At 40.7% G+C, this 15852-nt stretch overlaps 1 protein-coding gene across 1 annotated transcript in view; it reads right to left on the bottom strand.

Annotated features, from left to right (window-relative positions):
• Positions 1-15852, bottom strand: part of LOC131574081 (transmembrane protein 263-like) — a 202724-nt gene that overhangs the window by 177063 nt on the left and 9809 nt on the right. The window contains exon 2 of the mRNA XM_058828464.1: positions 12665-12755. Coding sequence (XP_058684447.1) covers positions 12665-12755 — 91 coding nt within the window. The remainder of the gene's footprint in view (positions 1-12664; positions 12756-15852) is intronic.

Genomic DNA, 15852 nt, shown 5'->3' on the forward strand with positions numbered 1-15852 from the left:
TAGGTACTCCAAGAAAGGTTAGAGATTTCCTTTGCTGTCAACTCATTACTTACAGTTCCATTTCCAGTGTGGCAGAGAGAAGCAATGTAGCTCAAGTGATCATCTGAGAACAAGAGCTTGTTCAGGACAAACTGAGGGCAGGGGATGGTTGGCTTCTCTGAACTAAAAGCCTTCTCATGATCTCAAATCAAACCTATGACTACTGATGGACTCCAACTAGGTCCTTCTGAGAGGCTGTCAGAATATTTTTTCCAAATATTTCCAATATTTTTGCAAAACCCTCCTTATCTCCATCTGAAGTCCTCAATTTTTTTGTACTGCAGGAAGAAGTCAGGTGAAGAAACACTCTGCTTTAGTGTTCTGAAAATAGTTTTTAGCCAGAAGCTACTATAAATTCACAGGACATTTAAAAGAACTGCTGGTATGTCATGGAGACTCCAACTATTTGGAAACACTCTTATTTGTTCCACGCTTTAAGTGTCTTTACAGATTTCTGGTCTTGGCTGTAATTCATGACAGCAGCAGGAAAATGTGTGTGTGTGTGTCCCCTACCAGCAGCTCACTTGCTGCTGCTGTTTTCCCTCTAATCTAGTCAGTCCTTGATCTGCAAGCATAAAATTTGTTCCTTTGGGGAAAAAAAAATCATTACACACAAAAGGCTTAAAATCTCAACTTGGGAATTAGCAGGAACATTTAAAGGTTTTTTTTCCCCTGGTATTTGCCTCAAATGAAAAGAAAGCAGATACTGATACTGAAGAACAAGATAGCTTTATACAAGGCTTGCTTAGCCCTTCACCAAAATACTTTCTAACAGAGTCAATAACCAATTAAGGAACTACTCTACTTCAGGAACAACTCTACACACAACCTGGAAGAAAAGGTTTGGCTACAGAGCTGAGAACAGCCCCGCCACAGCCACAGGAGCCAGGTGCTGAAGCAACCACAGGCCACTCACGCTGCCAGGCATAGGGGTGTCCTCCTTCCTGCACCTCTCCCAGCACGGTCCCTTCCAGGGGACACTGACAGGGGCCCTCCCAGGCCAACCACAGAATCGTAGGTCAGCAGTTCCACTCAAGAGGATTTGTGAATTTTCACAAGCGTTGCGCATCTGTGCACAGGTCAGAGGGCACATTTTGCTTTAAGTGTAATTGAAAGTGTCCACTGAATCAGCAGAAGGGTTTTTTTAACACTGTGAAAGCACACTTCAGCTAAGGAAAATAAAGCTAAGGGTTACCAACAGCTACTGTGTATGCCGTGGCTTTCACTCCTTTGGACGCTTAGTACCCACAAACCCAGCTCCCTGTTTGGGTAACACTACCTTTAAAAACACCCTGCTGCTGACTGAGAAACGAGGAATTGTTTCCACAGCAAGGACCCTAACAAGAAGAGGTTAAAAATCTTGTCATAAAGAAGGGAATGAGAAGGGAAAATAAGCTTTGCTAACTCTCCAAGTCGTATTTATGAAATTAATTAGTTCATTACAAAATAAGCCCAGACCCATTTCTGCCGTCCCGGAATTTAAGCTGAGGAAATCCACCAGTGCAGTCGTGTGATGGGATAGAAGCGGCAGCACCGCGGCTCCCGCGGGCCCGGGCGGGCGGAGGAGCCGGGCGGCCCTCGGCAGCCCCCTGCCGGGCTGCGGCAGCGCCCGGGAACGCCAAGGAACGGGAACGCCAAGGAACGGGAACGCCAAGGAACGGGAACGCCAAGGAACGGGAACGCCAAGGAACGGGAACGCCAAGGAACGGGAACGCGGCCGCAGAGCATTCCCGCTCCGGACGGAGCAGCACCGCGCTGCCCGGAGCTGCCGATAACCCCTAAGAACAGCTGCTTCAGCGAGGGCGGTCTGCTTCAACAACGCGCCTCGAAGTTGCCATTTGCCGTTCCCACATTCTGTCTGGAGTGTTTTAACTGCGCGAGAACAGCCGAATAAAATGTTTTAAAACAAATATCGGCAATCCAGCAGTGAGCTGGGAAGGTGCCGAGGCAGGCTCAGGAGAGCAGCGGGTGAGGCCCGTCCCAGTGGAGTGGCGCAGGGCAGGCTGCTGCAGCCCCTCCCTGCGGCGCGCTTGGCAGGCGGCTCCTCATTTAGCTTTAAGTGTTTGTTTTTAATCGCACATGTCGGCATGCCGGGTGGTTAACTCACAATGTGTCACACAAAACAAGCCTCCTAGTTAATCAAATACCAACGAAACGTCTCATGTCATATTAATGATACTTGGATCAGACTCAGGAGGAGTAAGTTTGAAATCCAAGATCCCTCTGCTTTCCTCGCTATCACTGTGCTATACGCTGAAGTTGCTGGAAACGCGAACATCAAGAGCTGACCTCTTGTATGCTATCACAAAAGAGGTTTTCAGCGATGCCTGCGGCTGCATTTCTCTTCCTCGCTAGAGCAAGGGGGAAGCCAGGCAAGCTCTGCAGCACACATGGGACCCCACAAGCGTGTCCTTGCGTTCCACACAAGCTCACACACACATACAACAAGTACTACTCAGCTGGACAGCCCAAACTTCAGTCGTGGGAACGACGGGAAGGTTCACTCACTCCAGTTACACCCACTCGAGACAGAGGCATTGTGCTTCCGTGGGCACTCAGCAGCTTTTGTGCTGGCACCCAAGTACACGTGGCCATGCAGTCGGGTGAAACTGGTAAGGTGCAGCCAGAGCTGAATGCAGCAATATCTCTTTCAGGACCTGGGTGGAGCACATGTCAAACCAGTGATCAAACACTATTTTAATTAGACTTGGGTTCAGCTAATCACAACCTTTTAAACATCTCCAGATATCACAGAAAACAGATTTCTCTTTATAACGTAAAGCAGATTCTTAGACAAAATTCTAACTTAGTAGATGTGGCTTTTTTCCTTTTTCAATGTAAAAGTACAAGATCCATAGACTGGAAGATTTTAACCCTTTTCCTGATCAATTAAGTCTAATATTTAGAGCAAAAAAAAAAACTCTCAGGATGCTAGGAACAAAATACTGTAACAACAGTAACATTCTCAACCTATCAAAACACTAAACCTAACTTGGAGCCATAATATGCATTTCCCAAAGCGAGCCCTAACTTTAACATATTGTAGTAACATTGTATTAAATCTTGGAGGTTTGTTCTTCCGCTTTTGGAGGGGTGAGTGAGAGGGTCTTTTACAAAATTACACTTTCCAGTACTAGATACCTATGAACAGCTGGCTCAGCCAAAGAGGATGAGTTCACATAACCAACTAGAATTATGCCACTTCTGTATCCAAGAGGTACAGGTACAAATAAACTGATTAAAAAAAAAACAAAACCAAAAACCCAGAACACATCACTATCTCACAAATCTCCAGAGAAATTGGGATGATGGGGAAAGAGGAAGGAAACAAACAACAGTTTTGGCCTTGAACTTCTGCACAGGACAGAACCTTTATTATTTTGATTATACTTTTACAGTAAAATTTGAGTTTTGGAAAGACAAAAACAGTAGAGCTCAACAACATTACCAGTTCCTTAGAATCATAGATGGATGAACAGGTATTTAGGTGAATGCCTCACTCCAAAAATGAGGTCACATTTGCTAAGAAACAAAATAAGTTATAGTTCAATACTATAAATCTGTTCTTTCTACTGTAACAATATTCCAATACACTCATTTAACAATCCCATATGCTAAGACCCTCTCACATTTCACAGGAATTCCGTGGCCAAATCTTTAGCATTATCTGCACAATAGATGTAAAATTTTATGTAAAGAATACTTATTTCCTTTTGGATACCATCTAGAAAAAAATACATTAATTTTTCATAAAACTAGATCCAAAAATACAAAGCCACCTAAACTTTTTAGAGCAGGTACACCCTACTGAGTATTACATACTATGGGTAAAACCTGAAACAAGTAGTACATGTTACTGGTAGAGAGAGGGCATAACGAAGAAGACCAACTTAAAACACAGCCTTAGATAAAGTCTTTCTCACCACACAAGTATCAGATAGATAGAAAGAGGACAGATTCCCCATAATATGCCAAATAAACATATCACAATAGTTTAATAAGCCTACATATTAATAAGGAACATGCACTGGTCTTCAATGTGTTCAGAAAATAAAGAAGAGATAGAATTACACATGCCCATACTAGTGCAAGACCATTCTCTGTAAAAATCGCTCTAGAATTCCACTCAGTTTCAAATTAGATTATTTTCTCTTACAATATTGTCCTAGAGGGTGAGCAAACTGACACAAAACCCCTCACTTTACAGCTCATTCATAAATTCATAAACAGCCTTAGAAAAAAAACTATTCCTCAGAATCAGATTGGTTTTTGTGATCCAAAATGATCAGTCCAGAAGAGGACAAATTGATTCAATTGTGCAATCATACTGGTAATCAAAGTAGTGCCTCAAATTGTTCACAAACAGCTAAAATCAAGGCAGGCAGCCAGGCTGAGACTAAAGATGTTTATGAAACGTTAACTGGGCATTTCACTCGGTTCTGAGGCAGAATTAACAGCCTCATGTACCGACCTTATGATTTAATTGCCTGCTATAATACTCTGATAGTTTAGCAGTTCAAGATATCATCATTGTTAACACACTGATATATTGATTCAATTTCACTCCTGACCTGGATTTACTGCATTGCTCATTCTTATTTAGTACTTCAGACTGTAGCTATATGTAAAAGCGAGACTTACTTGACTCTTTTTTTTTAGTCCATTAGGAACAAGCAGAAATGGCTTCCTTTTTCAGCTTTCAAACAGGACTGATAGCTATAAGCCTAAAAGATTAATTGTGCTGCTTTTGGCTGGGGTAGAGTTAATTTTCTTCACAGCAGCTGGTATGAGGCTATGTTCTGGATTTGTGCTGAACACAGTGATGTTAATATAGAGATGTTTTTATTATTGCTGAGCAGGGCTTACGCAGAAAAACCAAGGTCTTTTCTGTTTTCCACGCTGCCATGGTGGTGAGGGGACTGGGGGTGCATGGGAGGCTGAGAGAAGACACAGCTGAGACAGCTGACCCCAGTTGACCAAAGGGATATTCTAGACCATATGGCATCATGCTCAGCATATAAAATGTGGGGAAGAGGAAGGAAGTGGGGGATGTGTGGAATGATGATGTTTGTCTTCCAAAGACCCTGCTCTCCTGGGGATGGGTGAGCACCTCTCTGCCCATGGGAAGCAGCACATTAATTCTTTTTTTTGCTTTGCTGGTGTGCACAGCTTTTCCTAGAAAACTCATGTGTTGAGATAAAGACAGTTTAATAACTTTTGTCCTTCCGATTCTCTTTGCAAGCCCACTGATGGGGGAGTGAGTGAGCAGCTGTGTGGATTGGGGTTAAACCACAACATTTATTTAAGAACAATTGTCTGCATCTTTATGTTAATGTATTTGCCCCCCAAAATAAAAAATACATAGTAAAAGAACATACATTCTTTTACACAATTTCATATATCTCTAACTAATATAAAAACAGTGACAAATGTCTGCCACTTCAGCCAGGTAGTAAGTTACACAGTACAAACCACTATTATTAGAATAAAACACACTCACTAGTAATTGACCAAGAAGTCCCTTATGACAGAGGCTTCCCACTGACCTTTCACTCTGAAATATCTTTACATTTGGATCTCACACTTTTCTTACAGTTACTGTCCCCAGGCAAATGCTAAAACTACTGTTGCCCCATCCTATGGGCAAAGACCCTCAGGGAAAACCAGATGGTCATGCACACACTTCACAGTATTTTTGTATTATCCACTGATAAGAGGTTTCCCACACTTCAGTTATGAGAACTGTTCTTCTGGAATCCACCAGGCACTTGGAAGCTATTTATGCTGCCCTTAACAGCATATGCTGTGCACACATACAACACTTAGTGACAGAATGATTTGCAGGGCATGGAGTAGGTTAGAAAAAAGGGATGCTGAGCTGTCAAAGTAACCTCTCATTAAATCATATGAAAACAGTGGAGAGGAAAGAATAGGACATAGGGAGAAATGGAATAAAAACAATTTAAATAGCTTTCATGTTAGATTTGTTTCATGTTTTCAGTCCTAGCTGTTTCTAGGAGACTAGGAAATATAGCTGCTGAATGGAAGATGCCTGTTGTCAGCAACAAGCATATAGCAACAGGAATACAGAAGGGCAGGGGGCTGAGAGAGGGAGAAAAGGGTACACAGAGACACTGTTTATTAATCACATTTCAGATTGTCAATTTCCCCCAGAGAACTAAATTAAATAAAGCATGAGTAAGCCAATATAGCCAATGGAGAATCTAAACAAAGCTTTACTAAAATGATGATAATAAATTTAATAGAAACACATTAGAACCTTTGATGGATATGAAAGTGCTTTATAATCTACCAGAAATACTAAGCCAGACTTTGTGCACAAAACTGAGCTGACACTACAGGTCATTTCTTTTGCAGAAACAAGAACGGATTTGGCCAACAGAAGAGCACGGCTGCAAGGAATCAGTGCCTTAGAGACAGATGATACTGAAATGTTGCTCTTCAGCCTCAGGGCATTTACAGAAGTAGCTCAGGAAATGCTTTTACAGATGAGAGGACATGCCAGGTACATAAAGTCCCAGTTTCAAAGAACAGACAGCCTCACTGCTAATTTCTTTTTCTGCTTTTTAAGAAACCTGCCTTTCTATTTAAGGTTATCTGACAAGTCCAATCACCTTTTTGAGGACTCAAAAAGACAAAAAAAAAAAAGAAAAAAGAAAAAATTGACAAGTTATGTATCAGGCAAAGTTCTGTATTATTTATACATTACAATCACAATTTCTGTTTCTATTTTTCAAGTATCTTTGACCTATAAAAGCCCAAAAACTTAGTTTGCTTTCTCACCCTTCTCATTTATAAATAAGAACAGTAATTTCTGTTTCATACACAAATAATGCTATGGTTCAAGGACAGCCAAACCACTTGACTAGAACCACAGAATAAGTTAACAATAGAGCTAGGAATCATAGAATATCCTGAGTTGGAAGGGACCCAAAGGATTATCAAAGTACAACTCCTGCCCCTGCACAAGACAACCCCAAGAATCACACCATGTGCCTGAGAGCATTGTTCAGACACTTCTTGAACTCTGTCAGACTTGGTGCTATGACCAGTTCTCTGGGGAACCTGTTCCAGTGCCCAACCACACTCTGGGTGAAGCATCTTTTCCTAATACCCAATGCAAACTTCCCCTGACCCTTTTCTTCCCCCCCACAATGAAGTTGCAGCCTCCAATGACATTTCCCCTCAGTCTCCTCCAGGCTGAAGGAACCAAGTGACCTCAGCCTCTCCTCATATGACTTCCCCTCCAGGCCCTTCATCATCCTCATGGCCCTCCTTCAGATGTCTCTAATAGTTTAATGTGTTTCTTACATTGTGGTGCCCAAAACTGCACACAGCACTTGGGTTGTGCCAGAACAGAGCAGGACAATCCCCTCCCTTGCCCAGCTGGTGATGCTGTCCCTGATGCACCCCAGGGCATGGCTGGCTCTCCTGGATGCCAGGCCACACTGCTGGGATAAATTACAGCTGTCTCTTTTTCTAGTCTTTTTCTTTTGTTACACGACCACAGAACTACAGAGGTCAATCCAGGCTGACTGGCCATTAGACAAAAAAAGCAGATCATTTAAAGAGGTCCTCTGTAGAAGGATTTGTCTGTTGGATCTTATGAAGTAGCACACTGAAGAGAGTGGTTTGACTCAGGAGAACAGAGGAGCGCTTAGCAGATACCACAGCTTTGTATCTGCCAGCTTCACAGAACTTCAAGATACTGGTCTGATAGACTACATACACACGTACTTACCTAAGTATGTAGTATAGGACACTAAGTGCCACAGGCAACTTTGTTAAGTTACTTTACACCCGAAAAGGAAACAGAATTTAGCAGAAAGCTTGATATTGAAAGGAAATTGAACTGCTATTAACTGCATCGTTTTCCAAGGTCATTTCTTTGAGGTTATTTGGATATAGGCAGTTTGCAGACAGACATACAAAACATTACTTGCAATAAGAAGATGCAAAACAGTGCACATAAAGTTTGCAACATTTAAATCTTGGAATGGCAATTGTTGCAGCAGACATTTGGCCCAACAATAATTGGAAAAGTGCCACCTATTCATCAAAACTGGATCTGTTTATAGGCATATACCTTTTTAACATTAAACACCTGTATCACGGATTTCAACTGAAGGTTTCATCACAGATATGATGCCTGAAAAGGCATGGTCCTCTGGCATCTGCTGGTTTCAATAAATTGTCATGTTCTTATAAGAGAATACACCAACATGAAGTTAACAGTCTAATTAATTTCAGACATTTCAAATGGAATGTAGTACCTCAAATGAAACACAACTGTACTTTATTTTAATTAGATCCATACAGATCTAGGTAAAATGGCGGTATCAAAACTCAATCCTGAATGAGCAATCCACAAAACTCCCAGATTCTTTGGACTGGAGATTCTCAAACTGTAAATAAGGAGTCCTAAAGCTTCCTACAGAAGCATGCAATATAGGTTTATCCTGCAGAAGATATAAAACAACAAAGGCTACATGCCTCCATGGAGGCAGATTATAAGGCTCACACAAGATACTATGTTCTAAACTACTGCAAATCATCTGATTTACAGTAACTATCTCTGTGTATTCTTTACCCACAGCAAGTGTAAAACAATTTGAATTAAGAACACCACAGTTATTTGGAAAGTAAATTTCCCAAGATCTGTTCCATGCTGCAGAGCTGCTAAGACCCATTGCTTTTAATAAAGCTTTACTCCACAAGGCCCAATCTGTCTGCAACAAAGAAGGAATATCTCTGCTAGGTCTGAAAACAACAGAAGAGGTAGCAGACAGCTCAGACACAAGACTCAGGCTTATTGCCAAACTGATCATAGTAGGTTGGCTGATAAAATCTTCATGTTTGTTACTTAAAGACCATGGAAGAAAGCACTGGTTTGTAAACTCCCAAGAGGGACTACCACTGTTGACCAGTGACATAGCTTTGCATCCAGAGCACACCACCTTGAAATGACCTTTAGTTTATGCAGTACTACTTAGTAATGCAAGGTTGAAACAAACTATATAGCCATACCCCAGTATCAACAAAGTAGACACTCCTGAAATACACAGTTTTTAGCAGTTTGACAGAGTAAAGCCACTTCTCCCACAAAAATTAGTGTAATAAATGGGAAATGGCAGCAAAGAAGGTGCTGCCATTTCCTAATGGAGAACGTCACAGAAGATTTAATCACCACCAGATTTCACTGCTATCACTTTTCTTTACTAATTCAATGGAAAAGGACAGAAAAGTGATGTGATCATATCAATTAACACTGCACTGTATTAAAGGATCACCAACAGAACTCTGAAGTGGAGAATAAAGAAGCAACAGATATAGCAAGGTGTTACTGTACTTGAGTAACTAAATCTTGTTCTCTCACTGCGATCACACTTCCATTTAAGATCACACAGAATCTACATGAAACTAGCTTAGATATGTGGCAGGCAACACAGATCAGCCATGCTGAATTTCTTACAAAGAAGCAAGCAGTTCATACCACTTAGAGCAGTGCGCTCCTCTGCAGAGCTCACTGGCTGGTGATGGTTAACCTGCTCTACACAGCCTGCACTGTCAAGTGCTAAGTACACCAGCACTCCAGATGCTAAGTGCTACTGCTCCCCTGCGCCTGCCTTTCAAATGAGGAGAGAAAAAAAAGTATGTTACAAGGATCGTAGAGACACTAAAGATGAAGGGGGAATTAAAAAAAAAAAAACACGTGAATTTGGCAGATGGATCACGATGTCGAGTGGTAAAGTGTCGTTAGGGCATAAACAGCCTTCTTGAGGCAGAGTGTGGAAGATTCCCTTGTAATATCACAAAGTAGCTTAGGGGAGAGGAGTTAATAGGTTTAAAGACTTTCTCCGCTTGGCAGGGCCGTGCGGGAGCGCTGCCTGGACCGCGGGCTCGGGCCGGGAGCGGCGTGGCCGGGCCTGCAGCGCCCCCGCGCGGCCCCCGCGCAGCAGCGCCGCCCGAGCAACGCAACCTCGCCGCCGAGCAAAAACACCCCGCTGGCATCTCCTACCACGGACAGGGGCCGCCGGCAGGAGCTGCTCTTTTATCTCATTTACACTGCTGCTCTAATTCAATACAAAAAAAAAAAAAAAAAAGGTTAATTTAACAGCAGATAAAACAATCAGATTCAGGTTACACACAGATGCCGGCCTCTGTCTTGGCTGTCTCATTTGGTATTTCTCTTGCCCCAAATGCTGCCATTCTGCACTTGGGAGCAACATTTGCTATTCCATACCAGTTGTTACCCACACATGCACCTACTTACTTAGTTATGCACAGGATGGACATGTAAAATCATCCGATTATTTGTAGAAGGCCATGGTGCAGCACTGTTTAGAAACATTACAATCTATGAAGGGCAAACTTTTATTTTACTGCAATATTTACATAGAACAGTCTTACAATTCCCCTCCTTTGAGAAGGGCAGTAGATATGCTGTACAAGATAGGAAATGAAGTTACTATGATGCAGTCTGGGGAAATAATGGATTGTGCTAGACAGACAGACTCTGAAGAGCCTTCCATCCCTTATGCACTCATTACCAGAAGGCAAGCAGACACGGTCTCCAGTTCATAGATCCCAGGAAACAAGTAGTCACAACGTTGTTTTAAGCATCTGATATAACTAGGGAAGCGCTGTCAGAAGAAACCAGAAATCTGAAGAGCAGCAAAGATAAGAAGATGGTACTCTAAGTGGTATTTAGAACTTCAGAGTTCTTTTCCCTTCATCAGATATTTGCAATCTTTATAGGAATTCTGGTTGGTCTGTTGGTAGACAGCAACTTCTAAACAACACGTCTGTTACTCAACTCTACCAATACCCAAAGTCAGCTATAAACTCAGCATAATCCTTTGGATTGCTCTCCTTCAGGATAAACTCTTCTATTTCTTCTCCCAAGCAGACTCTAGTTTCAGTTGTGCTCTCAACATCCTCCCTATTTTGTTGCTCTTGAGGTGTAAATTCAAAAGGTACATACTGAGCTCAGACTTCATCTACTGCTTAACCAAATCAGCTCAACTGCTACAGTTCTCTTTCCTGACATCAACGAAGTGGATATATCCAGACCACATACTTCTCCCAGACCATTCAATATGTCACAGAAGTAGAATGTTTATACCAACATATTTCATTGCCATTCAAACCAGCAGGGTTGCAGGCAAAAGCACTTTCATTTTAAAAAGTTAGTGTGCAAAAATACTGAGTCACACTGAAAAAACCTCTTTTGATGATACAAGTCAAAGCCACAGTCCAAAATCTAAACCTATTCCTGATAAACTGAGACAAGAGGGATCTTAGTCTCCAGGCTCATGTAATCATCAGCTTAAGCTAGTGACCAGAATTCTTACTTGAACAACAAACTGTCATTACATGCTGACTTGGCATTACTTACAAAGAAAGGAGGGGGAGGGAATATTAATATTATATCCTCCATGTATATACAGAATCATCACAACATCCTCCACGTTTGTTTCCTTCTGTTTTTGTAAGAGTTGCAAAAGAAACCTACCTTTCACTTACCTCTATATGCTGTAATTGTCACCAAATAGTATATGAAATGGCAGAACAAGAAATTACAGCTTAATAAGAAAACTTTAACAGAATGCTCAGCAAGAAAGGATGGGAGCAGCAACTTCCTAAAACCATCCATTTAGTTCATATTCCCTTTAAGAACAGCTGTCAGTATAAATGCTGTATCAGCACCTTTTTCTCTTAAAGGAAAAATATAAAACACATTTATGTTTCCCAGAGACATGTCATGGTATTTTAACAGTAAGTTGCTAATAACAATCTCAGCACTCTCTGGGTTGTTTAAGCCATCCACAGTGATATGAGTGATTGTGTTTTAGAAGCCACTGAACTGAAGACAAAGCTCAGGATATATCATCACTTGCAGCAATGTTAGCAGCTTCTGTTCAAAAGAAAGCAACACTTCTTTTGCTGCGTATATACAATGTCTGTGACTTTTGCACAGTGGGAAAAATCTGTTCCCTGTATAAATCCAGGGCATGTCATTGCAAACAAGGTTTTTAATTAAAATTGGCATTTTTGAGCCTCCTGCTGACGGACAGCATCTCATTGCCTCCTCCTCAGATGGCTAAACTGGCTTCCAAGAGAGACAGTGAAAAGAAAAAATCACTAGAATACCTAACTTTGACAAGTCTCTGCTGGGGACAATTTCAATAGCAGGATGCTGCAGAGAGAGGTAAAGAGAGAAAAGAGGACTACCTAGGAAGTCTCCCCTAATGAAGACTCAAAACATCACAAACAAGACAGTAGAGGAAGCATTTTATTCCTAAGCCTGAAGACAGGATGATCAAGCAGGGTAATTTTAATCAGAAGCCATATTGTTAAAGAGAATGCAGAGCTATGTCTGCACCTCAGTGGGTAAAGCCTTCTTTCGAATGCAAAAGAAGGCTTAGGGGCTGGCTAGACCTCTGGCTGGGAGGCTGGTTAAACTGTCAGCTCTCACAAAGCTCTATCCCTCTCAGAAAACAGGCAGATACAAGTTCAAGCCAGACAGAGAAATCAGACTTCTTGACCAGAACATTTTTCTCAATTGATTGCAAAGAGTTTATATTGACTGCCAGCACTGTACCTTCAGGAGGCTCTTCCCGCAGATGAGGAGGCAATTCTTCACCTGTAGTCTCAGTTTCATCATCCACCATCTGTGTTTCTAAGCTAGGGCCCTGCAGAACAGAACAGCAAGAGGGGGTAAATTGCAGAAAGATCAGACAGGAACCACAAAAATGGTTACAGGACTAGAGAATATGCCAGACAGCAAGGACACAAGGAGCTCACTTCAACTGATGAGAAAGAAAACTGCTGGGAAATTTGTTTGCAGTCAAATTACAGAAAAGGAAAAGTGGAAAAAAAAAAAAAAAGAAAAAAAAAAAAAGAGGACTTTTCAAGATAGCATGCAAAGTTACAATGGTCTTAAGCGACTGAAAATGACAAAATTAACAGTGAAGCACAATACCTAAACTACTATTTCCAAACACATAATGCACTAATAAATTAAAATTTCCATTTATCAAGGACAGCAGCAGATCCACCATCAACTAGAATTCCAGCCTTCTTGATCCTGTAAAGAGCCTGCAGTGTTACTGCTGGAAGAACATGAGCAGAGTCAAAAGATTTGCAGCTGAACTCACTTCACACACACAGTATTTTCATGTGGAGCTATAAAAGTGTAGTTGCTCAAACTATCACAAGAAAAAAAAATACCATCTTCCCTCCAACTTACCTTTTTTTTAAGTAATGGCAGAGTAAGCACTAGGCATAGCTAGACAACTCCTTTAAACAAAAATGTAACTTCCTTTGCAATGTTAGTACAGTGAAGAGTGAAATGACAAACTTAGCAGTCATTAGGAAATGAAGCTTTTGTGCACTTTGAAAACATGACTGGGTTTGTAGTCTGAACCATCTGAAAATGTGTGCTAACATACGCAGCTGGAATGTTACAGAAATACAGCTGGTACATCAACAGCTTGCAAAATGTTATTATTTGAACTCAGGAAGAAAAGAAGCTCATAGTCCTACACAAAAGGTACCATCACTCTTTTCAGATGTTTTACAGCAGGGAAAAAAGAGACCACTCAGGTGAAGTGTACAGGTCTGCTGTGATGTGCTAGGGTCACAAACTGGATTTCTGCCACCTGTGACTATGCAAGTTTTACCTAGGCTATTTACCTATTTCTCCTCACTTGAGAATGCCCAGTATCAACACTGCCCAGCTTTGGTCAGTGAACAGTTCAAACAAATCATGTCTTGTAGTAGCTATCATGGAAAGGGAAAAAAGGTGTTTACTACATGGCACAGATGGGAAAGCAGTAAGTTCCCTTAGTCCAATTAAAAAAAGAATTAAACCCATGAGTCAGTAATCAACATGAAGATCTAACCATCTCCTCACTTCAACTCAATAATGTGATCCAGATTTTAAGAACAAATAAACAGTTCTGAATAAGAGCAACAAATTTAATATAAAGTATGTGTTTGAATAAGTTTCTACATCAACCACAGGCAATATATGAATTTACACTTCTTTCCTACCCATCAGTACCACAGACAGAAAAGAAAAAGGGAAAATGAGGCTACAGGAGTATACCAGACCAGATTATTTATTTTTCATACAAAACATGTAGACATATAAGTCATGAGGCACCATTATGTGCCTTGGAAACATTGTGAACAACAGTTATGGAACTCCTAAACTAGAAGGGGTCTTGAATGTGAATCATGTGCCTGTACTTTCTGGTTTAAAACAACAAAATTATTTTAATTTTTTAAAACAATTAAGAGTCATCTGTACATACTAGCTATATGCTACCCAAGGAGACAATCCAACTTCCAGGGACTATGGAAAAGCCAGTAAGGAAAGTATTATCTTCTTTTCTTCAAAACAGTCAGTATTCTCAATTTCCTACGAGACAAACCTGCTCAGCAGCTTCTCCCAATGACAGCCCATGCTAAGTGGAGCTCCCCTGGTTTACAGTTGCTGTTTGCTGCATAAATACAAAGAGGATGCAAAATGCTATCAGAAGTGAGTGGTGGCATGTTTTTTCCTCCTCCTGCATGAACTACTTACTGCTTGGTGTTCACTAGCAATACAACACTCCAGTGTGGTGGTTATCACTGACAACACTTACTCCAAAACAAAGATTTATCTTAGTTGAAGGTCAGCCTTGTACCTAAGCTAGTATTAACAATCCCAGCTATGAGAAAAACAGAGCCCATTACAGACCACTGTGAAGTCTGTGGCTGAGACGCTGTTTGCCTGATACCATCACCTATTTCCCTCCAATTCACAACTTTTAACACTTGCTACTGGAATACTACAGAAGGAAAATGCTCAGTCCAAAACTACTACTTTGACAGAACATGCTGAATATCTAACAGAAATTACCAGAATTTTTGAGGATTTTTTTTCACTACTCAAAAACATTTAATCATAATACAGCATATTTTAACTGTATTTGGTATACATTTCTTGTATGGTTTCAAGAATTCTTCCCAAAATAATTATTTACAATTTTTTTTTCTCAATTCAATGTTAAAAAGGAAAACAGTCTAAACTGAAGCATGGACATGTCAAGTAATCACCAATTTTAAGTTTTTCAATAATTGTTTTGCAAGAAAATGAAATCTTGAGATTTCCTAGTTCCTAAAATGAAGTTAGAAATGTTTTCTACAGAATAACAGATAATACATGTGAGTTCTTAACTCACATATATTACCACAATATATATTCACCTGGGATACAGGGAGCTTCTAAAAGTAGTCTTGTAAACATCAGTTTATCAGATTTCAGCATGTCTGTCTAATCACGGTGGCCAGTGAATAAGTGCGCATACTGGTACTGAGATTCACTAATGAAAATGTAAAACAGTTAACAGTATAAGAAATTCTAGGTTCTTATATACATATCTAGCAGTAATATTTAAAGCTCAAACACTGACAGGTGTCATTAACAAGAGTACAAATAGCTTTTTTTCCTTGTGCTAGCATGTCCATTGCTTTTTTAGTTATATCTGCTGAGTTCAATTCACTGGGCCTGCTGGAAGCTTGGTAAAGACATCTACCATATCTACAGTTCTGACAGCACAGTCATCTACAGCAATCAAAAAAAATATCCGGGAAATTATCTTCTGAGAAGGTTTATAACTGTGCTAAGGTTGAATCCAACAACTTTGCCTCAACCTTTCTTTTTACACTATCATTTCAAGAATGAGGCATCAGTTACACCTTCTTAATTCATTTTTAAGGATCCATGACAGACAAGTAGGG

This window comes from Poecile atricapillus, chromosome 1, assembly GCF_030490865.1.
Source record: "Poecile atricapillus isolate bPoeAtr1 chromosome 1, bPoeAtr1.hap1, whole genome shotgun sequence".
In the NCBI taxonomy this organism is placed as follows: domain Eukaryota; kingdom Metazoa; phylum Chordata; class Aves; order Passeriformes; family Paridae; genus Poecile; species Poecile atricapillus.